The sequence below is a fragment of the Astyanax mexicanus genome, chromosome 18 (assembly GCF_023375975.1).
Source record: "Astyanax mexicanus isolate ESR-SI-001 chromosome 18, AstMex3_surface, whole genome shotgun sequence".
Classification (NCBI taxonomy): Eukaryota; Metazoa; Chordata; class Actinopteri; order Characiformes; family Acestrorhamphidae; genus Astyanax; species Astyanax mexicanus.
Genome location: NC_064425.1, coordinates 45,750,781 through 45,776,843, shown reverse-complemented (window position 1 = coordinate 45,776,843; position 26,063 = coordinate 45,750,781). Strand labels below are relative to the sequence as shown.

At 40.5% G+C, this 26,063-nt stretch overlaps 1 protein-coding gene across 4 annotated transcripts in view; it reads left to right on the top strand.

Annotated features, from left to right (window-relative positions):
• Positions 1-26,063, top strand: part of nbeab (neurobeachin b) — a 301,773-nt gene that overhangs the window by 149,045 nt on the left and 126,665 nt on the right. For all 4 annotated transcript variants that reach the window (XM_049466932.1, XM_049466931.1, XM_049466934.1 and 1 more), the window contains one exon: positions 22,025-22,149. In XM_049466932.1, the coding sequence (XP_049322889.1) occupies positions 22,025-22,149 (125 nt within the window). The remainder of the gene's footprint in view (positions 1-22,024; positions 22,150-26,063) is intronic.

Genomic DNA, 26,063 nt, shown 5'->3' with positions numbered 1-26,063 from the left:
TGTAACACACTGTATAATATAAGAAAAAGCACTCTTATCTTTAGTAAACTTTGCCATAATATTAAAATAAATTAAAAAATCTTTAGATTGTTCATAGGCACGGAAATATTTGCAGATATACGCACATTCTGCTGTATTTTTTATTTTTCACCAAATAAGTCAGTGCAACACATGTACAACAGATATATTACTAAAACTAAAACTAAACTGAAAAAATTAATTGCTGAACAATTGTGCAGAAAAAATATAAAGAAAAGCAAGATCACCTGTGGCTTTTATAGAGCTTTACTCCTGATTAAACTGGTAATATTTAAGCATTGATCAGTTTGGCCAAGTAGCAAGTCGTGAAAATAGACTGTTGACTGGGTGTAAGATAGCAATGAGCATCACGACACGCCTTACACTTGTGCAGGGTGTACGATAGGGCCCTAAGTTTCACTGGAGTGTCCTGATTCTGTCCTAAGGTGAAGGGAAACAAAAGACAAATGTGTTATAAGGTGTATGTGTGTGTGTGTGTGTGTGTGTGTGTGTGTGCACATGCTGTTTTGGAGTCCCGACTTTAGCCCTCATAAGGTCGCCTTAGCTGTCAAGGCCAGGACTTACCTGTCTCACACAAACACGTATACACACACACACACACACACACACACACACACACACACACACACACAGAGCTGTAATGTGACTGCTATTTAATGTCATTTTCTTGCTTTCCACCAGGGTCAGGCTGCAGGTCAGCAAACTCAATTACCACAACCGACCACTAAATCCCAAGAGACACATCATTGGTGGTCAGATTGTGCGTGTGTGTGTGTGTGTGTGTGTGTGTGAGCGGTGTTCCATGCTCCTGAGACACACACTTTCTCTCACACAGCTGTACACCTGGTGGTTGTTAGTCTGTTCTCGAGAGCCCCGTTAAAAAGCTCAGCTTTGGTTCTGCTTCTAAACCTGCAGGTTTAAGACTGGAGGTGTGTAAAAACTGACAGAAAGATACACACACACACACTCACGCACACACACACACACACACACACACACACACACACACACACACACACACACACACACACACACACACACAACATTGTTAAAAAAACCAAAATGGTAACTTTACAGAATAATACACCTTCAGTATTTTTCTCCAGTCTATTTTGTAGCAATTATATTAACATGTCCATCATGACAATTCTAAAAAAAACTAAATATAACTATCAGATTCATATTATCTCAAAGTGCAACAAAATTGGAAATTCAGGCTTTCAGTTAACAGCTGTGCTGAACTCATCAAGAGTTAATTACTTGAATTTCTTGTCTCTTAATAAAGTGTTTGAGAGCATCAGTTAAAGTAAAGTAGTGAAGAGGTAGAGTTACAGGTATACAGTGAATAGTGAATATTTCAGTTGTTCCAATATTCTAATATCTCATATTATGAGAAGCAACAACTACTCAACTAAATAAAGAAAAATTGAAGATGAGTCAGTCCGGAAAAAGAAGAATTTCAAGAACTTTAAAAGTATCATGAAGTGCAGTCACTGCAAAGACCATCAGAAATATTATGATGATAAAACTGGCACTCATCAGGACCTTGCTGTGTTTTTTCAAACTGTCTGTGATCATTGCCTTTCAGATCTACAGTATGTAAATGCCGCTGCCCTGAACGCTCAGCTGAGCTGTCAGTTTGATCTAGAGAAAGTCCAGGACACACACTTGTACATGTTTCAGATGCATACAGACATAAACACACACACACACACACACACACACATATACATGCACATACACACACTCTTAATCCACAATCACTGATTACAAATTTGCTCCACTTGCTGAAACAGTGGCTGTGGCTTTTCTTTATTGAATTTTGCCAAATCCTCAGCAGATGGTGGAAAATGTTGAGTTGAGCGGCGTGTTTATCCTCCCCGATAGAAACCATGTACAGCAGTCTCCGCTTCAGAGAAAACTGCTTTCTGTGTTGAGTCTTCGGTTTCAGTCTTTAAAAACGGTAAACAAGTTCAAGGGCATGTGTGAGCCGTACGCTTCCCCTCCAGCTCATCTCAGCAGCAGGCGGCTGATTGGCTGTGATTTTTCTCCTTTTCTGTATTCAGCTGGATTCAGATTCTGCAGTCACAGATCATTTGTTGCTTTTCTGCATGCAGGACCACACAATATGAGAAAAATGCCAATAACTGTTGTTTTGAGCAGCTATAATTACTGTTATACAGCTCTGGAAAAAAATTAAGATACACGTGTGTTCAGTTTCTGAATCAGTTTCTCTGATTTTGCTATTTATTGGTATATGTTTGAGTAAAAAAACATTGTTTTTTTATTCTAAAAGCAGAAAATGAGAAATGTCTGAAATAACAAAAAAGATGCAGAACTTTCAGACCTCAAATAATACAAAGAAAACAAGTTCATATTCATAAAGTTTTAAGAGTTCAGAAATAATCAATATTTGGTGGAATAATCTTGGTTTTTAATCACAGTTTTTTTTCATGCATCTTGGCATCATGTTCTCCTCCACCAGTCTTACACACTGCTTTTGGATAACTTTATGCTGCTTTACTCCTGGTGTAAAAATTCAAGCAGTTCAGTTTGGTGGTTTGATGGTTTGTGATCATCCATCTTCCTCTTGATTATATTCCAGAGGTTTTCAATTTGGTAAAATCAAAGAAACTCATAATTTTTAAGAGGTCTCTTATTGTTTTTTTCCACAGCTGTATACTGAATCACTTCACTTTAGAACAGGCACTGAAATGGTTGTAAATGATACCAATTAATGGTGTCTGTGGAGTGATCATTTTCTATAATCCTTTATACCATGTCAGACAATTGTTCATCCAATAAAGGTAGTGATAGAAGTGATTTGAACTGTTATTTAAGGAACGTAGTGCCAGCAATGGAAAAAAACATAATAACTACAAATGTTCATATGCAAATAAATATGTGAGTATGTACAATGTATTTAAATAAATCATTGATATGTTTCAGCTTTGTAGATACTGTAGAGGCAACAAGCTAATTTCTAATGATGGGGGAATGGGGAGACACATTTTATGATTTTTTTGGTTAACAGAGCACCTAAGCTCCCATAAAGTAGGGAAAAATTTGTTTTTCTTCAAACCATATATTTGGAGGAAGCACAACAACCAGAAAATATGTTAAATTAATACTGAGTTATCAAATCATCCAGACTATGAAGAAACCTGATGAGAGCCCTGCACTTCCCATGAAAATTTAAATGGTTCATTCTAAAAAAAATCTTTAAAATAAGGAGCAAATGGTCCGTTTATGGTCTTTAAATCTACTTCACTCTGTCCACAGTGAAGAAAGAGAAGAAAATCCCTCAATAGCTCGATACCCCTCTGGTTCCGTGCCGGCTGCTGTAACGTATTGTTTGGAATTTTCTGCTACCTCTCCGGCTTAGTCAAATATTTATAGAAAGCGCAGAGGAGCCATAACATTTGCATTGAGACGTACGGATATCGAGCTGAGGCGCATTGTAAATGGTAGCGCGCAACTTCCAGCAAATTTAAATTTAATGGTAACCTGCTGGAGAAGAAAAATGATGCAATATGTTCATGAGCTTAAGGCAGTGTTGCAGCTCGACAACTTAGTCTTATTCAATGCTACATTAACTTTTCCATTTATGCTGGACCTGTAAAATAGAATGCCCCCTGGCATTATAAGTAAGTGCATGTGTGCGGGGCTGTCTGCTCGGAAATTTATTTGTGTCGGAGCGTGTGTTTTTGCTCTTTGAGCATGAATGCCCTCAAATTGCTTTTCTCTTTGTATTTTGCGCTCCTGCCTGTAGAGGCCTGCGAGAATATTGATAAGTTGGGAAGAAAATGCTGCATGGTCTGTTCACAGGTTTAGATTTTCTGGTGAAATATAAACGTTACCTCAGGAGCGTTTGCAGAGGTTTGAACTTCTGTACGCCATTAGAAATATCTGGCTGGTTAAGTTATGGTGGAGGAGAGCAGGCTGAAGGCTGGTCTCGTGGATTATTAGCCGAGCTGATGACCCGTCCTTACTGTGCTTTTCCTCGCGACACTGGAGAAAATCGTTGATGGACGGCGGCGTGCAGAGACGTGGGGAGTGTGGGATGTGCGGATGGACGACTGCGTCGCAATCCCTCAACGGCTTCTCGAGCCCAAAGCCAAATAACCAGCTCCGCCGCGCCGAGCCCTCGGTTCGATCATACTCTACGCTCGCCTGATGATGAATGTCCCCTGTATTGAGTCGGCATCAGAAAATCAATACGTTTCAAATTGAAACAGTATAGGGTTGTATTGATCTGGGCTACTAAATCAAAACGAGAAGGCTTTGATAGGACTCGGGTAGACAGCTCCTAGCCCAGTAATGACACACTATCAATTTTAGCTTTACACTGATAAATCAAGTTGAAAATTGGATGTCAGATTTTTTTCTCTCCTCCTTTCCTCCTCCGCCTCTCCTCGCGGGGAGTTATTTTCCCTGCCCTCCTTCCCTCTCCTGTTGACCCCTGCCCTCTGGCAGTGGATTATAAAGTTCAGTCACGTCACCAGAAAGGAGATGTCAGACCCAGCGCCGAAATTAACGACAGAGCGAAAAGAAAAAATCCATGAAATTGAAAAATCATGGACTCATTTACTTGCATGCCATTGACCCGCTCCACTCCAGATCTCCGCTCTGCCTGCCAGTTTAGTAAACAAACCGTATGTAAGGGCAGATTTACACTCGTCTGGATTATGTAGTTTAGAGTCTCAAACCTGTTAAAATCCATCCTACATCTTTCAGGGCTCTGCCTGTGATATTTTCCTCCTCAGATTCTACCGTCTAATAGCGTGCCATTTCTCCAGCCAACTGTCCTTCCAATTTTTTTATTTTCTGATCAACTTTTTATCTGTTTCACAAATAGGGAAGGGGTAGGGAAAAGGGAGCAGACAATAGCATACTATAAATTTGACACAGACATTGTACAATTCCAGGATACAAATATTACTAAAGAACCATCAAATAAGAGCATATAAATCAGATAACTCATCAAGAAGCTACAAAATCCTGAATAGACTCATGTAATCTGTCTATCCATTTTTTAAAACCAGATCATTCTATAGTATCTGTATTATTTCCAGAGGGACAACACAAGAAAAAAGAAGAAATATTTTTTGTAAAACACCTCATTTTTCAGAGAGAGTTTTGCAGTAAGAGGTAGTTAAGCTAACTTTGTGGTTAGTTTTGGGGGCAGTGTTTCAACACTTGCTCCCAAAGTAAAAGGAAATAGAGGTCTGTATCCTCTGGTAAATTTAATGCAGTTTTATATAACACAACTGTTAAAAGACCAAAAAATAGATTTTTATTCTACTTGTGTAGAATGTGTTTTGTAACGGAATGACCTGAAGACATGCCTTGATGATACCACCCCATAATAAGTTCTGTACTTTTTAGGATTTTTATTATTTTTTTTCTGAGAGTATCACAGTGAACACATCACTTTGAATTGAATATTTAAAACCTAGAGATTTACAAATCTTTTTGACTAATAGTGTGGATAATATCCCCCTCTGTACTGTTTACTGTTTACATAGAATTGGGTGGGTTAAACGTTGTCCAGCCAGCAGAGAACACACAGTAACGTTACAGACAGTTTCTCTTCTCTTGAAGTAAGAAAGAGCTCTTTCTTCAGATCCTCGGTCAAACTATAGAAACACTATAGACAGTTGGCTGCTAGAACCAGTATGAATATATTGTAAACCAATGTAGAAAATGTAACTTCAGAGGTGAGCAAATGTCAAAACAAGAAATAAAACCAACCAGTAATATCAAAAACTAATCAAACCTGAAAGAGAAGAAACCAAAATACACAAAATAACTAGAATAAATAGAATGTAAACTGGATGTGCTTGCTTGGTTTGAGCAGAATGATGTTCCAGGTCACTAAAGGGGAGGAGCCATAAAGATTCCTCATTTACTCAGTCAGGTTTCCTCAGGCTCTTTTAGAGAGGGCTCCTCTTGTGGTCAGTCCCATTATTACAGCACACTGTAATAAACACAAAAACATACAGCCCCACAACAGCAGACAAACAAAGGAAAATCAGATGGTATCAGTTTGTTGGGTAATTAGTCGAACAGCTCCAGTACAAAACTGAAGAAGCAAACATTTGGGCCTGGATGGGTTTATGAAGAAGGAAGAATGTGGAAGCTGGACTGTGGGCGGTTTTGCCTCGTTGGGTTTATGGAATTGGCTGTAAAGTGTGTGCCAGCTCTGTGCCCACACTGGGAGACTATTGAAGACAGATGGAGGAAGTTTTCTGATCTAACGTCAAAACTGTATAGAGCCGGAGTTCGGCAATAGAAGAGCCAGCTTTATTCATCACAGCGGGCTGTTAGCTGAGGAGTAGATGCTGAGATGAATTCTGCACGGCCAGAAACCGGCATCCGTAACATACAAATCACGCCTTCATCATGCTAGATACAGATGTGGCATGATCTGTACATCACGGATCTCAGTAAGTGCAGAAAAGTTTCTGGCTGTGCAGGATTCATCTGAGCCCCTTCTCCTCAGCGAACAGCCCGCTGTGATTAATAAAGCTGGCTCTGCTTGTTCACTATCAGCATATTCTGTCACGCAACGGAGCGAGGCTGACTTCGGCGGCGCCCAATCACACCTCACGTCGTCCTCGCCTCTTCCTCGCTTCCCTGAACCACACGTCACTGTTTCGAGTCATTTCGAGCGAGTGGCCAGGTGCTAATTGCTCCAGTATGGCCTTCCCCAACAGAAATATGGAAGCGAAAGCCATGCAGAAGACAGGAGTCCCTTTGTTACCCCCGGCGTCCGTGTCAGCGTCCGTGTCGGCGTCAGCAGCGCAGCTGACAGCTGACGGAGAACCGAACGGGAGCGGACGCCTGCAGACCTTAACTTAATCTGACTCCAGTATTGATTGTCAAAGCTTTCTCTTGTATAATTACTTTTTTTTGTGTTGGTGGAGAGCAAAGGGGGGTGGAGGAAAATGAAAAAGAGTGCAAGCAAGGGGAAAAAGAGAGAAAGAGAGAGTGAAAGAGAGAAAGAGAGAGCGAAAGAGAGAGAGAGCGAAAGGAAGGAGCGAGGGAGGTGGCGTTTATTGATCTGTAGGGAAGTAGCGGGGGGGGGGACGTTGTTTCCCTTGGCTAACGGTGAGTGGGGCTTCCATGTGTGATGTATGGCAGCTATCTGGTCCTGGATAATAACTTTGTGATGGAATGGAGCCTTCAGTCACATGCGGCCGGGCTAACCAGTCTCAGCGGGCGGGGCTGAAGGGCCCATCAATTCTAATACCAGCCAGAGAGAGGGAGAGGGTGGTGCTGGTGGTGGAGGGGGGTGGTTTAGCAGAACATCTTCTAGACCATCATTTCATGGTGTAATCAGTGATGGTATGATCATGTTTGGTGTGTCAGTAGGGTTATACAGTGTTAGAGTTCCATAGCAGACCCCACAGGACCACCATACTGCAGCATTTTATGGGTGGTGGTATATGAGGTGTTAGTGTGTGTTGAGCTGGTACGAGTAGAGGATCTGACACAGCAGTGCTGCTGGAGTTCTTATACATCTCAGTGTCACTGCTGGACTGCTGGAGAATAGTCCAAAAACCAGTATTATCCAGCGAGTAGCATCTTGTGTTCAACTCCCTGTGGGAACCCAACGTTGATGTTATGGTTGAAACAACATTTGCATTTGGAGTTAATTTAACAGTGAAAAAATGTTGAAATGACAATGTTGTTTCAACGTCGTACATTCAACCTTTTAATAAACCATAGCTCACATTCAGGATGCTTAAAACTGTAAAGAAGAGGGGGAAAAAAACTGTATGCCATGATGAAAAATGAACATTTTTATTTGTATTCCTTCTGAGAAGTAGGAACTGTACAACTACAAACAAGAGCTTTTATTACTACAAGCAGGTAAAATAGAAAATCCTATGGTGTGACAGAGTGTTAGCAATAAACTTACATCACTGTAGTAAAGCTGAGTATAAAGAAAGTTCCCCACCATCCCTACCCATCAGATTCAACATCTGATCTCAGTGAAAACAGTGAAACAAATACAGCTTTGGGAAAAAATGAGAGCACTTAAAAATTATGCGTTTGTTTTATTTTACCAAAGTGAAAACCTCTGGAATATAATATAAAGTTATCCAAAAGCAGTGTGTAAGATTGGTGGAGGAGAACTTGATGCCAACTTCAGGAAGTTTTTAAATCCTTAAGACTTTAGCCTTGTTCTGGCTAAAATAACATGCCCAATGTGTTTGTAAATGCAAAAAAATCCCCCCAAAAGTAAAGTTCCTATAGTCTCAGTTTTTCATAACAATTCTCAATTTACCTGAATAATCCAAATGGAGTATTCAGGTTATATTATTGGTGCGCTTCAGAAATTCAGGGGGGCTTCAGTATTTGTAATTGATTTTTTTTCCAAGGTCAGAGAGATATACCCCTAGTGGGTGTGTGTTTTATAAAAATATTAATATTCAGATCATGTCCTTTGCCATGACTTTAAAGACTTTTCTGTCTTTAAAGATGTATGATCATTATTTTGAAACTGAAAGAGCTCATATGAGGGGAGACCCATAACCTTGAGAGGAATTCCCGCAGGGTTCAAACTGGTTCTCATTCATTTCACTGAAATTTTTGATTTACTAAAATACCCGCTGGCTACAGGTCACTTTAACAGCAAGCTACAGTTCACTCTGGGGGTTTTCTAACACACACACACACACACACACACACACACACACACACATACACACACACACACATCTTTTTGTATTTTTCTATGTTTTGATCTTACAGTACTGTAAAAGAATAATCCACCCATCATAAAAACTAAGCCAGCTTCCCTACAACCTTTAGTTCTGAGTTGATAGGATTTCTTTGATTTATTACAATAGCAGTTTTGGTGCTCTTCAGAACCATTTTCTACACTATTTTAACAAAACAGCTTCTCTAGCAGAGAAAATAAGACTTTAACAGGACAAACACCTTTTCCAACATTGAAATATTTCCTGTTTAAAGGCATTGACTGACTTTTAATATTAATTCTCATTCTGACATCCCATAAATCATTTTTACACGCTATAAGGCGCACCGGATTATAAGGTGTACTATCAATAAACATATATTTTCTGGTCTATTTTCATACACGAGTTGCGAACCTACATTATGAATTTCTATTTAAAAGTGAGTATATTGGACTGTAGTCTGTGCGTTTATCGTGTTAAAACAACTTACATGGGACGAACCGGTAGCTAATATCACCCCGGCTCTTTGGAACACTCAGTGTCCCCCGGCGTAGCGCTATCAGGCTAGCGGTTAGCCGTTAATTCTAATGCTCCAGCCTTAGTGCTGGAGAAATTTAGACAAAAAGAGTGCATTCATTCTGGATGATAATTTAATTGTCAGTATTTTCAGGTATCTACATCATCATAGATGAATTTTTAGTTTTAAATCAGCATTGTTTTTCATGATTACTCAAACAGAACAGGTTTCTGGATGTTATTGAAACTTGTAAATTGTTAAATTGAAATTATGAATGGAAGCCGCTCATGAATCGATTGCTTTGTTGTAGCTCCTCTCACACATCCTCGTCCATTTGTTCTTGACCTAAACGCAGTCTCTCCCCGCGGGCGTGCTTAACCCCAGAGCCTGAGATAATTATCTCTGGAAAAAGGCCCATTCACACACTCATCAATTCCAGGGCTGCTGGGGTATCCCCCGGTCCGCTCCCCGTCCTGCAGGAGAGATGGACGGTTAGACGAAACCGGAGAGAAGGGACGTCTGACCCGAACTAGAACTCTGTCTTTCAGCCGGGAGGACGCGTCTGTCTTCATCTCGCACGATGACCCGCGGTGCACGCTTCACCTGTCTCTGCACAAACGTTTCTCACGCGAGCTTTAGAGTCTGGATTACCTTTAAAAAACGCTGATATTGAGGAAACAAAAGCATGTTGTTTAAAAGTATCTCTTACTCACATTCAACTCAAATAACTCAAATAACTCTACTAAAGTTTATTTGAGTGATGCCGTTGAAGAACCTGCTTAAATAAAAAAGAGAAATACAGATTGTTGATTTATATACTATTATATATACTATTTTTAGCATCTTTATACTTATGAGCACATAGCTCCTCGAAATGAGCAAAGAAAATCTTTCAGAAGTGCACATATAAAATATTATTAGGAGATAAACAGTATCGAGAAGTATTGGCATAGCAGTACTTATAGCCCATGTTTTTGTTCAGTTTTCATTGATGAAATGAACTAAGAAACTGGACAGATATTTATTTTACGCTCCTATGACCTGTTTGAGAAACTGAATTTCATGAGCCCTTACAAAGTCCTTGTATAGCAATTAAAATAAAGTGCTTTTCTGATATGTAGAATACTTAAACCTGCTAATTTATAATGTCATATAGTGTCATTAAAAGGTTGGAGACATTTTATATTAATATTTCTCTTACTTGACTGTAATTCACTCGTTTTTATCGCAGTTACAGCATCAGTAAACATCACTAACCCTATTCAATTGAAGTACCTCCACCATGTTTTACAGAATGTGCAGTTTGCTTTAGAACAAAAACATAATTTCATCCTTCACTCTCCGGTCTGAGTTTCATCTAAATGAAGGATATTTTTTAACTCTTGCAAAATCTAATCTGATCTTTCTGATTTTGTTGAAGTAAATCATCTCTGCATTAATTGGTAATTATATACTAGGAGGTACCTTTAAGCTCTGTCAGTGTAAAATAACAGAGCGGAAAAGGATGAAGAATTTCCAGAATTACAGACCTCCAAACTTCATGTAAATTCAGGTTAGCTTAACATCAAGAATTCTAGATTTGTTTTCTTATTTTAGCTTATTTAAAAGCTGTGAATTTACTATTATTATACTATTTAACTTTTATCCAAAAAAAAATGTTTGTATTTTTATTGTAATGTAAAATGAGCGTGAATGGCTTATTTTTATTTTTATTATTATTATTATTGTATACTGTGCTGTGTAATAGGTATGTAACTCGATTTAAAACAGTTCATCATAGTGAGAGTAACTCTGGACCGCTGAGGTTAAATAAGGAAAAGAGCTTCTAAACATGGATCATCTCAGCATTAGCTCTGGATATTCTGGAAGTTCTGCAGGACACTTGCATGTGTTTAAATGTGATTTATAGCTGATTTCTACACTTACAGCTCTCTGTCGTCCTGATTAGCGCCCTGACCGAGCAGGGTCACGTGTCGACATGGCTGTGAAGGATAAAGCGAGCCGGTCTCGGACTGAAACAGACGCAGATGCGTAATCTGAGCAGGCTGTGCATCGCCGCAGTCTATTATTCTGCAGTGTATATAGCGCTCATTAAACATTATACCCCAACATGTATGAAATGAGCGGAAATCAAAAGCCCCTCTCGCTTTTCTTCCTGAATTTATAGCGCACTTTGAAAGCGATGTCCACGAGGCATATGGCCGCCAGTTGGCCTTTGATGATTCAGTGGGAATCTTTATGATTTTGTCCAATTTTGCTGACGTGTCCCGTGCAGTGTGAATCAGAGCTCAGATACAAAGGCTGGAGAAAATACGCCATGGTATTTATATGGATAGTATTTTTTTTAGTTCTACGCACGTGGGAATAGAAATTCATAGAAAAGCCTAATTTTAAAGTGAGAAAAGTCACAAGCTGTTCTCAGCACTTATTTACAGTGTAAATGTGTTTTACATTGACTCTTGAGACATAGCATCACTAGGGCTTTCAAAATGAAGCATCAAAGCCAACAATGATGCCAAAAAGATGATGATGATGATGTGATCCCTAGATGCTGTCATGAAAAAGTTCCCAATCCACATGCTTATCTGTTGCACTGTGACTAACATGGACATGCATGCAGGCTTAGAATTAGTTATACTAAACTGAAGATTAAACTATTCTTAAAGGATTCTTGTTCTTTGTGAAATACAGTATTCTACACATGAAACTCTTCCTCAACCTCTTCATCATTCTCTGCAGCAGCTAGTAAAAGAAAATATTCAGAAAAAAATAGAAGTCGATCAGGAAAAGCATCGTGTCTACATCAACCCGTGAATAAGTATTCATGGCCCCGCCCACCTCGGCTCGGGACCGCCCACATGCGGAGCTGAAGCCAGGCGGTGACGGCGTCTCGTCAGATAGGAGCTAACAGCGCAAGAAGCAGCATGCCAACACCAAATAATTCCTGTTTGAATGGTGATTATTCATTATCTAAAGGTGGGTATGAGCGGCGATCGAAACTTAAACAGTAAAGTAAAAGCTGGATTTGCAACACTGACTAACTGTTGTCAGGGTTTTAATCAGTCAGTAGAGCACCTGTATTTCCCACCACCAAAATAGAAACACACCAGAAATTTACCTGAACACACCTCACTTCCAGACCACCACACCCATCAGCTTTAATATATTCCTAAACTCAGATGCTATTTTAACAGCACAAACACAAGATAGCGTAAAAATAGACTGGTGAGGGGGTGTAAGATAGCAATGGGCATTGAGACACGCCTTACACAGGGTGTACAATAGGAACCAAGGTCTGTTTACAGGCAGCTGTTTGGTGCTTCAGTCCTGTTCAATTCAAACTGACCAGTTTGGGAAGTTGCGTGAGAAGTGTGTTTGTGTGTATATGTGTGTGTGTGTGTGTGTGTGTGCTGCAGGCCTCAGTAACAGTGCGCGAGTGTGTTCAGTGTCACTCACACACAGGACATGGCACATGGCAGGCGTGAGATCACGGAGCCGGCGTGGCTCTGAGGAAAAGCAGCACCCTGTGCTCTGTGCACCCGGCTGCTGATTACCGCCACTTACTCTAATTACACCCCATTTATGTCCCCAATGGAAGCATTTAAGCTGAATATAATGGTGTCTTATTGAATTTCGACCTCGTTCTTTTTCCGTTTACTGCTCCCATCAAAAGCCCTTTCTGTACAGCCACATCAGCGCTGTCCTGAAGGACCCTCGATGAGGACATCAGAAATCAGAGCATCAGTCCTGTGTACAGTACATTATCATAGTTATTGAGCTATGTATAGTCATTGCTAAGCGTTCAGTTCATGTTATCGTATTTTATACCTTTTGTGTTAATGTTGAAACACCTTTTTATAAACAAATTCAGCTATTTTAAAAGAGAATCCGGTGCAAAAATGGACTTTGGGTGTATTTATTAAAACGTGATAAAAAATAATTAACTTTTTTTTACTATCTCTCCTCCGCTCTCCTGCAGCTTTCTGACATCCAGTATTTTCTGCACTTTGCCTAAAAAGGCTTTATATTGAGTGAGACTGGGTATATTTTACCCTGCAGATAAATCACTTTTCCAACATAATTCAGGCTCAAAGTAGCTCCACACCTCATTGGTAGAATCCGGAGAACCCTGATATTTAAAAACAAGGCATTTAGAACTTTAAAACTGAACAAGAAGCTCATTAAAAGCCACTGTTTACTGCATCCCATAACGTAGATAAATCTCCGGCACCTCCATCCTAAATTTAAGTCACGATAAGTCAACCCTTGATCACGAACAAATAGGTAGAGGATAGTTGAGCAGATTTAATAATAATAATTTAATGTAATATTTCTCCAATATTTAGCCCAGATAGGTAAAGCATAATCTGTCCATCCTGTCGTTGTAAATTATCAAGGTTATTGAAATAATTTCACGAAAATAAAATGTGGTTTTTAAGCAGAACGAGGTTTTCCTGAATGACTCAAAATGTTTGCAACATCAGTAAATGCATGCATTTGTGCATCTTGCAGCCATGAAAGTGTGGACGCATGCATGACAGAAATAAAAAGTGATTAAACTGGGAATTATGATTTTTGTGTAGTTTGAAGTCTTATAAATATGATCAATCATTAAAAGAATTAAAAGATTGTTTTTTTGAAAGTCATTTCTTATTTATTTTGAGATATAAAAGTCACAGTATTCTGTCCTCCTGTTCTAAACCCTCTACAGCACCTGGATATATATATATAAATATATTTATAGGTATATATAATATATATCTCCCCGGCCTTGAGAACAGGCCTGGCTCTCTCCGGCTCTCTAAATATTGCCATATTTTTGATGAAATTGTTATCAATCCCTTTATTTCCCACTTTGCTGCTTGAGATTGAATCATGGCTGTCAGTTTTTTACAGCTCTGCACAAACACGGCCGTTCCCCGCGGACCCGGGAAGCGTTAAATCTTCCAGTGCCGGATCCGCGTCTCTCAGGACGCCGTTATTTAACAGCGCGCTCCGGACGTCGCGGCGCGGGCCTGCTGTTGTGCACTTACGCACTTCTGTAGGTAATGACTGGTGCGTCGCTCAGTTGATAGTTTTGGTTATCAGCAGTGTGGAAATTAGCTTTTAAAATGCAGTTGGAAATCCATTTGCTTGATTGATGGGTGGTGCAGCTAATAAATTTGAGCCTCTGGAGAGGAGGGCGGGACCTCCACCATTCTTTATGTCTGTCAGGAGACACGGCGTTAGAGGAGTGGAGGGAATCAGGAGCTCATGCTGCTCTGTGATCGCCATTTAGATGAAACAACTCTCGGCGCCTGACGCTTATAATCCAACGTACGAGAAACAGAGGACAAACCTTTTCCTTTTCTTTACGTCCTTATATATTTATTGTGTCCTAACATAATTAAAATGATCACTAGCACTGAAAACAAATGTAATATTGATGTTTATTTTACACAAAATGTCTCAAAACAGGTATATCCTAAAACCTGTTTGGTCCAAGTACATCTAAATATCAATTGTTTATCATTACTTTTACAGTACTTACTGTAATTATGATTATATCAATTATTAATAGTAGTTACTGACTAATGTAACTTATAATAGTATAATATATATGACAATTTAATTGTACTGCAGTTTAAGGGTTAACCCTCAGATATTATTATTACTTTTGGTTTTCTAAGACATTTAAAATATTCTTTGTATAGAAGTGTAGTATAGAAATAGGTACATGTATTAAATCATGATTAATCACATGTTTGTTTAGCTATTAAAAATGATACAAGTACATAACAACAAAACTGTATTATACTTTATACTGTATACTTAAAATACCAGTCAAAAGTCAAATAAAAAAACTTAAATCTAAAATTCATGACATGAAGTTCTGATATTATATTTTTCACTTTTAAATTATGACATAATTTTATTTTATTTTATTTAAATGAGATGTGATACAGACAACAATTCAGCTGGACCAATACAATATTTACAAGACCTGTACAATAGTTTGAATAGTGTTATTGGAGTAGTGATATTGGTAAAAAGTTTATTTATTTTATATATACAGAATGTGCTTTATTTATATACAGTATATAGTCTGCTTAAGGTGGTGAGGTTATATTTTTCCATTTAAGCAATTAAAAATCTGTATTTTAATACAATTTGATGAGATTAGCTGCAGCAATACCAATCATTTGTTCAAATTCATAGGAAACTACTCATGGATTGCATTTTTGTTTTAAGAAACACATAAGTGGATGATCCTTATTCTTTAAATGAAATTAAAAACCTTACATTTGACTCATGATTACAAATGTGGCACAGAACTAATTTACCTTCTTGTTAAATTACAGAAGGCTTCAGTAACTCAGGGTTATCTAGCAGATGGTAGAGTATCTAAAATCTCTTAGCTTTATATTATAGAATTTTTAAACCCTCTCAGTGATGAACATTCCTGTGGGAGGTGGACCCCCTCAGGACGGGGTGTGGGGGGTCGGGGGACCTGAACCAGACCACCCTGAGTGTCCGGACCCTCATCGTGGCACTTTGGGCACAAACAGAATCCGGCTCTGTGTTGCCCACGCGGTTTAATGTATCAGCGGACCCCCGTTTCCCATCCTGTGGAAATCGCCTCTAAAGTGAAAGCATATGCTGCGGCGGATAGACGGGTTAGAGGAACCAAAACGTTGTAATTGAATACCGTTCGGTTTTTCATCCCTTATAAATGTGCTTTTCTGGGATTAGCGTTTAATTCTACGTTTTGTTTTCCTCTTTTTTACTTGGACGTGGAAAAAGACAAATATTTGGGCTTTTATACAAACTTGAACTCGAACAAAGACGATGATGCCTTGTTCTCAGAGCTAATGTTGATGCCTGTGAAGACGAAGAAGAAGACGAAGAAGAAACTGAGCACAGTCAAGAAAAACAAGGAGCAAAAACCTTGATAATCTTTTATACAACAATATAAACATTTGTTCTCAGAAATCACTGATTTCAAGCAGTAGCTCGTGGAATGAAGATCCGGTTCTTCACACAGATCTTTTTGTGCATGAATAAATAGTATCCATAGCATCCTTCTACTTATATATGGTACTATATACTATTCAGCTCTAGATTGTTTTTATTTTACTAAATTTAAAAACCTTGAATATAATCAAGAGGAAGATGGATGCTCACAAACCATCAAACCACCAAACTGAACTGCTTGAATTAATTTTTGCATCAGGAGTAAAGCAGCATAAAGTTATCCAAAAGCAGTGTGTAAGACTGGTGGAGGAGAACATGATGCCAAGATGCATGAAAAAAACTGTGATTAAAAACCAACCAGGGTTATTCCACCAAATATTGATTATTTCTGAACTCTTAAAACTTTATGAATATGAACTTGTTTTCTTTGCATTATTTGAGGACTGAAAGCTCTGCGTCTTTTTTGTTATTTCAGCCATTTCTCATTTTCTGTAAATAAATACTCTAAATGAGCATTTTTCCAGAGCTATATATGTTTATACTCTGTGAGCTGTGGGTTTTTTGGACTATCCAGCACATGTGATGTTCCACTATCTGTCATATCTGAGCAAATCATCACACACAGAGCCCTGGAGACTGGAGAACAGCGAGCTCCACAGTCTGGGTGGATGTCTGTGCGCTTTGCTCTGTATCTTCTCCGGTTTTATTTTCAGGCTGAAGGTTCGGAGGTTGGAGTGTTGGATGGTAATCGCTTATCGTTTTCCACGGCAGGATTTACATTTTCTCTTGTTGTAATCTCGAGTTTACAACGTCGTTTAGGCGGCTTTTGCCTGACGTCTCTTTCTGAAGACCTCTCTCTCTCTCTCTCTCTCTCTCTCTCTCTCTCGGTGCCCAGATTGACAGCAGGCAGGGCCCTGGCGCTGTGTTCCTCTTTGGCGTGTGTGTGATGAACCTTTGGCATGCTGCTCATGCATGCAAGAAACCCCTTTATTCCATCCCCCAATCCGCTCATCACACACACACACACACACACACACACTCTGGTGATTGATGCTAAACTGAGGCTGATCTCTCGTCGCTGTCAGAGGCCGGCGCAGTCTCTGGAGTCTCCTTATTTCCTGACATTTGTAGATGTATTCACACAACAGGGAGAGGCCTTTACTGATGTATTTTCTGATGTATTTTGTGATGTATTGACGTGATCCTGCTGTAACACTTTAATCTGTTTAGTCTGACTCTGTGTTATGGCAGGGTGCAGAGAGCTCTGTGCGAGCCGGCCCAGCCTATAGCTGGAGGTACCGTCCTACTATCCTACTATCCTACTATCCTAGCTTTTATAGCTTTTATAGCTCATACAGGCTGTTTTAGTAAATTTTGGAAACCAAACAAAAAACAGATCTGCCTTTTCTTTATCCTGTTAATATAACTTATTATAGTGTGCAGCAATATTAAGGCTCCATGATATATCGTTTAAGCATCGTCATGGTGATGTGCGCATGCGCAATAATCACATCGCAGAACGTGTGATGTCACTAAGGCAATTAAATCAAACACGTCATGTTGCAATGTTTTGATTCTTGACACAAGAAGTACTGTAGATACACAGCGCTGTCTCTGTGTCTGTGTGAATGACAGGCTGCTGCTGCCTGAGAAGCGTGAGTGGAAGGGGGAGCGCTAAGAACTTCAGTAACTTTATTAGAGTGTTTTCTAAACCCTTACGTAACTAAAGTGCTACATGAGCTGGTAACCCGAACAAGTCGATACTATGATACAACGGTTGCACATTAAAGGAAAGCAACACCTTATTTGATTTTTGAGTAGATTTGAACTTTTCCCTATTTAAATTAGATGATGAGAGAATGCAGCTGTGTGAGGTATTTTTGTTGAAAATCTTATCTGCTGAGATGCTAAAAATGAAAGAAATGTGTCTGTCCCCTGAACATAATAGCTTATGTGTCTGATATGATTCTAAATTATTTTTATTATTCAAGATATGATACTCTCACCCCTCCTGAGACATTCTCAATTTCATATATTTTTTTATTTTGTGTTTTTTAAAGGGAGGGCGGTGTGGTTGGGTTGTTTGGGTGCAGAAAGAAGCCCCTCTAAACCTCTGATCCCAGAATCACCCCTTTTTGACGCTCCATATGATCGACTTCATCTCTGCGGCTTATTATTACAGAAATTAGTAAAGAATTCACACAGGAGGATTGTGCATTTCCTCACGTGTGACGGCGCTAATGAAGACAAACTGCAAGCAGAATTTGTTGATTGTCCCTGACCATCCTGTCATCTATTCCCCAATTACCACCATCATCACTCTCCATCCCTCTTTGGAGTAAATTAGTTGCAGTGTGTTATTCACCGCCGGCCCTTTCTTTTCCCTTTTCATTTCTCTCTTTCAACCCCCCACCCGTCCAAACACTCCGCACTCCGCTCTCAGCTCAGCCGTCTGAAGGGAAGGAAAGGGAAGGAGAGGAGAGGAATGAGCGGCCGAAGCCTTTGAAACGTCTCCAGCCCGAGCGCGGCACTTAGTAACCTGATGCTAGTGCCTGCCCTTAATGGTTTGCATTAGCTGCAAGCAATAAAATTAGCCCAGGTCCCAGCTAATGTTGGAATAATCATTTACAAAGATTGTTACCACATGCCCGAGCCCCCTCTTTTTCTTTTTCTCCCTCTCGTTTCCCTCTCTCTCTCCCTCTTTCTCCCCCCATCGCTCTCCCGTATTTTTATACGGCGTCTAATTCGCTGTTATTAATAATGAATAAAAATGCAATTTTGTGTGGCTTGCTCCAGGGCCCCAGGAATCATTTCGATGAATATTTCAGCACATTATTTTAATCACGGCTGCACATTCGCAGCGGGGGGGTGGGAGGCCGAGCCGGTTTATTGGTCCGGGCTGCGGCTGCGGTGAGACCCCCACCCCCTCCACCCCATCATTAAACTCCACGCTGTCTGCGTACGGGGTCCTACCTCTGATTTACAAGACTTGTTAAAAAGTACCGTAAAAAAGCAGGCGAGCTGCGCCATTTATACCCGTAATTTGATCCCGTGTTTGTTAATGGGGGGCTGGCTGTTATTTATACGCGTGCTGCTCACGCTGCTGCTGCTGCTTCACGGGGCTTTCAGAGAGATTACAGCTAACTGCACCCAGCTAACTGCACCCAGCTAACTGCACCCGGCTAACTGCACCCGGCTAACTGCACCCAGCTAAGCTAACTACACCCAGCTAACTGCACCCAGCTAACTACACCCAGCTAACTGCACCCAGCTAACTACACCCAGCTAACTACACCCAGCTAACTACACCCAGCTAACTACACCCGGCTAACTGCACCCAGCTAACTGCACCCGGCTAACTGCACCCAGCTAACTACACCCGGCTAACTGCACCCAGCTAACTACACCCAGCTAACTGCACCCAGCTAACTGCACCCAGCTAACTGCACCCGGCTAACTGCACCCGGCTAACTGCACCCAGCTAACTACACCCGGCTAACTGCACCCGGCTAACTGCACCCGGCTAACTACACCCGGCTAACTGCACCCAGCTAAGCTAACTACACCCAGCTAACTGCACCCAGCTAACTACACCCAGCTAACTACACCCAGCTAACTACACCCAGCTAACTACACCCAGCTAACTGCACCCAGCTAACTACACCCGGCTAACTGCACCCAGCTAACTACACCCGGCTAACTGCACCCAGCTAACTGCACCCGGCTAACTGCACCCAGCTAACTGCACCCGGCTAACTGCACCCGGCTAACTGCACCCGGCTAACTGCACCCAGCTAACTGCACCCGGCTAACTGCACCCGGCTAACTACACCCGGCTAACTGCACCCAGCTAACTACACCCGGCTAACTGCACCCAGCTAACTACACCCAGCTAACTGCACCCAGCTAACTACACCCAGCTAACTGCACCCAGCTAACTACACCCGGCTAACTGCACCCAGCTAACTGCACCCGGCTAACTGCACCCAGCTAACTACACCCGGCTAACTGCACCCAGCTAACTACACCCGGCTAACTACACCCGGCTAACTACACCCGGCTAACTGCACCCGGCTAACTGCACCCAGCTAACTACACCCGGCTAACTACACCCGGCTAACTGCACCCGGCTAACTGCACCCGGCTAACTGCACCCGGCTAACTACACCCGGCTAACTGCACCCAGCTAACTACACCCAGCTAACTGCACCCAGCTAACTGCACCCGGCTAACTGCACCCAGCTAACTACACCCGGCTAACTGCACCCAGCTAACTACACCCAGCTAACTGCACCCGGCTAACTACACCCGGCTAACTGCACCCGGCTAACTGCACCCGGCTAACTGCACCCGGCTAACTGCACCCAGCTAACTACACCCGGCTAACTGCACCCGGCTAACTGCACCCAGCTAACTACACCCGGCTAACTGCACCCAGCTAACTGCACCCAGCTTACTGCACCCAGCTTACTGCATCCAGCTAACTACACCCAGCTAACTGCACCCGGCTAACTGCACCCAGCTAACTGCACCCAGCTAACTGCATCCAGCTAACTACACCCGGCTAACTGCACCCGGCTAACTGCACCCGGCTAACTGCACCCGGCTAACTGCACCCGGCTAACTACACCCGGCTAACTGCACCCGGCTAACTGCACCCAGCTTACTGCACCCAGCTAACTACACCCAGCTAACTGCACCCGGCTAACTACACCCGGCTAACTGCACCCAGCTAACTACACCCGGCTAACTGCACCCGGCTAACTACACCCGGCTAACTACACCCGGCTAACTGCAGCCAGCTAACTGCACCCGGCTAACTACACCCGGCTAACTGCACCCAGCTAACTACACCCAGCTAACTACACCCAGCTAACTACACCCAGCTAACTGCACCCAGCTAACTGCACCCAGCTAACTGCACCCAGCTAACTGCACCCAGCTAACTGCACCCAGCTAACTACACCCAGCTAACTACACCCAGCTAACTACAACCAGCTAACTGCACCCAGCCTGCTGCACTTACCTGCTGCACCTTCACCGGCCCCTCACTGTTCACCAGCAGGAGCTGGAGCATCTACATGATGTGTTTCTCTATTCTCTACACTACAGTCACAGATTATACTGTATGTGTGAAGTTTGTATGTGATGTTAAATAAAATAAAATAAATAAGTACTCATATGTAAACTGGGTAAAAACTGCTTAAAAACAACAAAGCAATCACAATAAAAAAACAATATAAATAAAAATACAATTGTTAAATACAAAATGAAACTACGCAAGACAATATTAATGAAATAAATAAATAAATACATACATACATGCAAATTGGGTAAATACTAACTAAAATAAACCTAGCAATAAAAAAGGTAAAATAAAAAAAATAAAATATATAAATAATATTAAAGACTAAAATAATTTAAACAAAACAAAAATAAATTCATACATAAAATAAGAAAATAAACACAGTACAAATAATTATAAAATATAATAAAAATATAAAAAAAGAAAGCCATAATAATAGTTTAAAATTGTATAAAATTGCATAAAAAAATACAAAATGAAACTGAGGAAGGAATAATTATTAATAATTAATATTATAAAAGAAAAGAAAAGAAAAAAAGTTAATAGAAGCAGTCAAAACTCTCTTTACAAGAGCCACTGAATTTGTGTAAAATAATAATGGTAGTGGTCCATTTATTAATTTTTGATATTTGATATATATATATACATATTTGACACGTTCCTCCCTATTTTTTATTCCTCTTTTTTTGTCTGATTTACTCTGTTCTTTCTCCACAGTCATCTGCATGACTTCTGGCGGCTTGACTACTGGGAGGACGACCTGAGGAGGAGGCGGAGATTCGTGAGGAACCCGTTCGGCTCCACCCACTTGGACATCATGTGCAGATCGCTGGATGACTACGGTCAGTATTTCTGCCAACAGCCAATCAAAAGGCTGCTGGACCCTGTCAGTCCGGCTCATTATCCTGAAATTACAGTTCATTACATGAACAATGACATCACTTTTTCACCAGGGCTGACCACAGAGGATACGGCGGGGTCAGGCCCGTCCAATCCGCTCTCGGATATTATGAATATTTGCTGAGTTGAGAAGCAGTTGGTTGGTGTTTTTATAGGTTATATATTTACGAGGCTTGTCAGTTGAACATGGCAGCGGCGGTTCATGGCAGGTTTTATTCCCCACCAACACGCAGAGTTAAGAGGCAAATTGCGTCGCTTTTTCCTTTTTTCTCTCGTTCTCTCGTTCTCAAACTTTCCTTCATTGACCCGTTTGATCCCGTAGCGCTGCTCGCCCCACACACTGTCGATTTGGCTCCGTGTCACGCTACACCGCCTTTTAAAAGGAAGCGGTTCAATACTATTAACCACTCCTGGCCCCGCTCCTCCGGCCCCGGGGCTGAATGGGAGAAGGCAGGAGGCTGTATTAAGTGAACAAGGGCAAATCTATAGATTCACTACAGCACAATAGATTGGCTCGTCTTCTAGCTGTGCTCAACAGGAATGGATATTATTCTCAGTGAATTCTGTGTGGAGAAAATGAGGCGAATGTTGCTCAACAGACTGCGAGTATCAGCTTGTGTTCAAATTATTGGAGTCAATACACAGATGGTTGTGTTACAATTATAAATAACAAAAGAAAAATTGATTTTCTTCAATTAGTACATTCAGTTAGTTCATACAATGCATCATTCCACCTGGATGCCTGTTTTCCATGAGTTTATCACTTCATGAGATTCAGGATTCAAAATTTTAATTGGTGTACATGTGAGTAAAAAAAAACATGCGTGTAGGTTCCCACTAGTGTGCATTTATAACACGTAGAATAATACAATTAAATAGAATATACAGTTAACTTTACTTAGCTTTAATGTTATATAGATGTGCAGTTATGAGTTTACTCTGTTGTCATTGGCAAAAACTTAAAATAAAATAAAATAAAATAATAATAATTAAATTACAGTCCAATGTACTCTGATACCTCTGATAGGCGAAAGAGCTACATGGTTAGTGGGTAATGCTAATGCTGCTCCAGCAGTGCTAGCCAAGGTTAGCAGCAGACTACAGGTCGATAATACTCACCTCTGAACACGGAAATGGGGGTTAGCGGCTAATGCTAATGCTAATCCAGTTTCAGTGCTGTAGAACTAAACTGAATCTCCTGTATAACTCTGTACTTCAGTGGAGTGTCTTTACTGCTCCTTAATACCTGACTGATAGAATTCATACATAAGGAGCACCGGATTATAAGGAGCTCTGATGATTTTTGGGGGAAAATTAAAGGATTTTAAGAGCAACTTATAGTGCAAAAAATACGGTACTCCAACAAAAGCAATATAGTCTCATTTTTTCCTTTTTTTGCGAATTGAATCTTGTAATATTCCCAGCAGTGATCTGTCTGACACTTCGTGACTGTTTCTGGCAAACCATGTCAGCTGGCCACTGTGCAAGAGTAACACACACACACACACACACACACACACACACACACACACACATGGTGTAGGCCTGCCAGCTGCTGTGTGATCTGCAGGTGGCCTCTGCTCATATCACAGCCGCAGTAATTACCGCTGAGATTTAGCTTTTTCCTTTCTTTTGTTCTACTTTCCCTGAACATATTCCCAAAGTCAGCTGTGGAGGAAAATACACTGAGAGATGGGTCTGTTATCTCTGATATGTTTCACTTGATTATACACACTTATACAGCTCTGTAAAAAATGAAGAGAGCACTTCAGTTTCTGAATCAGTTTCTCTGATTTTGCTATTTATAGGTTTATGTTTGAGTAAAATGAACATTGTTGTTTTACTCTATAAACTACAGACAACATTTCTCCCTAATTACAAATAAAAATATTCTCATTTAGAGCATTTATTTACAGAAAATGAGAAATGACTGAAATAACAAAAAGATGCAGAACTTTCAGACCTCAAATAATGCAAAGAAAACAAGTTCATATTCATAAAGTTTTAAGAGTTCAGAAATAATCAATATTTGGTGGAATAACCCTGGTTGGTTTTTAATCACAGTTTTTTTTCATACATCTTGGCATCATGTTCTTCTCCTCCACCAGTCTTACACACTGCTTTTGGATAACTTTATGCTGCTTTACTCCTGGTGTAAAAATTCAAGCAGTTCAGTTTGGTGGTTTGATGGTTTGTGATCATCCATCTTCCTCTTGATTATATTCCAGAGGTTTTTAATTTGGTAAAATCTAAGAAACTCATCATTTTTAAATTCTCTTTTATTTTTTTCAGAGCTGTATCTACAAATACTATATAATGAAACTATGTTGTCAGTTCCACTGATGTTCTATACACTATGGATTAAATGGGTACACCAGTGCTCGTATTCAGCAGTGCTGGGTTTTTGCTGTGTTATCAGTGAGCTCGGGGGCTCTGGGCTGCTGTGATTGAGGACTTGTTGAAGTGCTGTGCTTTCTTTTGGTCTCTAATGAGAGGAATTCTGCACAGATTTGTCATGTGAAAGTGAGAGTCGAGGCCGTGGTCTCAGTAGTCTATATTACCGATGTGGCCTTGCTGAGGGGTTGGAGATGGATCCTATTGCTATTCTCCTAACCCTTGTTATTTTAACACACAGTATTTCTTTATTTCTTTATTTAATGTATTTTTTACACTGTAGATTAATATTAAAGAGATGAAATCGATTACGGGAGTGTTATTCCTCCACATTAATCTCCTGATCTAAAGCTGATGAACTGAGATGGTGATTTGAGGTGATTTAATTGGGATGAGCTGGAGCTTCACAGCGTGAAGGAAAAGCAGCAGCTATTGTTCAGCACCTCCAGAAACTCCTTCTTTCAAGATGCTGAGAAAACTATTCCAGGAGACTCTCCCTCATGAAGATACTGAGATTAAAATATATTTATACCAAGAGTCTGCAGATCTGAACTCAAAGAGAAATGTGATACTTAGAAGATCATCCATCTTCCTCTTGATTATATTCCAGTGTTTTTTTTTTTATTTGGTAAAATAAAAAAACTCATCATTTTAAGTGGTCTATTATTTTTTTCACAGCTGTATTTTCTAACCCCATGAAAATGTTTTAACCATCAACCATGATCAACAACACCAAACTGGACAAGCAGCATGACAGAGAATAGCCAATTGCTGGTCTATAACAGGTTAACTAGCAGGTTTTTAACCACTTTGACTATCAAAGAACGTCTTAGACCATCTAAAACCAGCAAAAACTGGCACTAGGGATGTCTTATTTTTTTTCCAGAGCTGTATTTTTCTTTGTGACAAATACAGATATTGAATTATTGTTCAGTCCTTTTAGTGGATGCTAAAATTGATGGACTTTGATTGATGTAATCCCAGTATTTATGTGACATGGTGTATTGAGGACTGTTTAATTCCTGCACAACTTCAGAAATAGAAGTTAGTTATCCTTTCCAATGCCCAGCCTTGCTCACAGCTTACACAGTATTGGTCTTTCCCAAGCCATTCCCTGAAGAAACACCAATCCATGATCAGTGTACAAACTATAATCCCAGAACAGAAGAAACCCCAGCAGGGTGCTGGATGTAGCTGTGAATGCTCTCTTATCTGCTTCCTTTGACAGAAAGCATCTTAATCAGATGTTGCTGCGTTCTCGTCCTATCATTTAGTGGTGAACCTCAGTGTATATATAGCATCTGCAGGATTTTACAAGAGGCCGTTTTCATAAAAGGTACAGTAGGTCTTGGGTCTCTGGATGTCAGTGGCTAGATGCTTTATACGGGTTGAGGAAGCAGGATGGAGTAGTTAGCTGGACCTGTAGTTGATCCGTTTTGAGAAAAAATCACCCAAAAAGTAG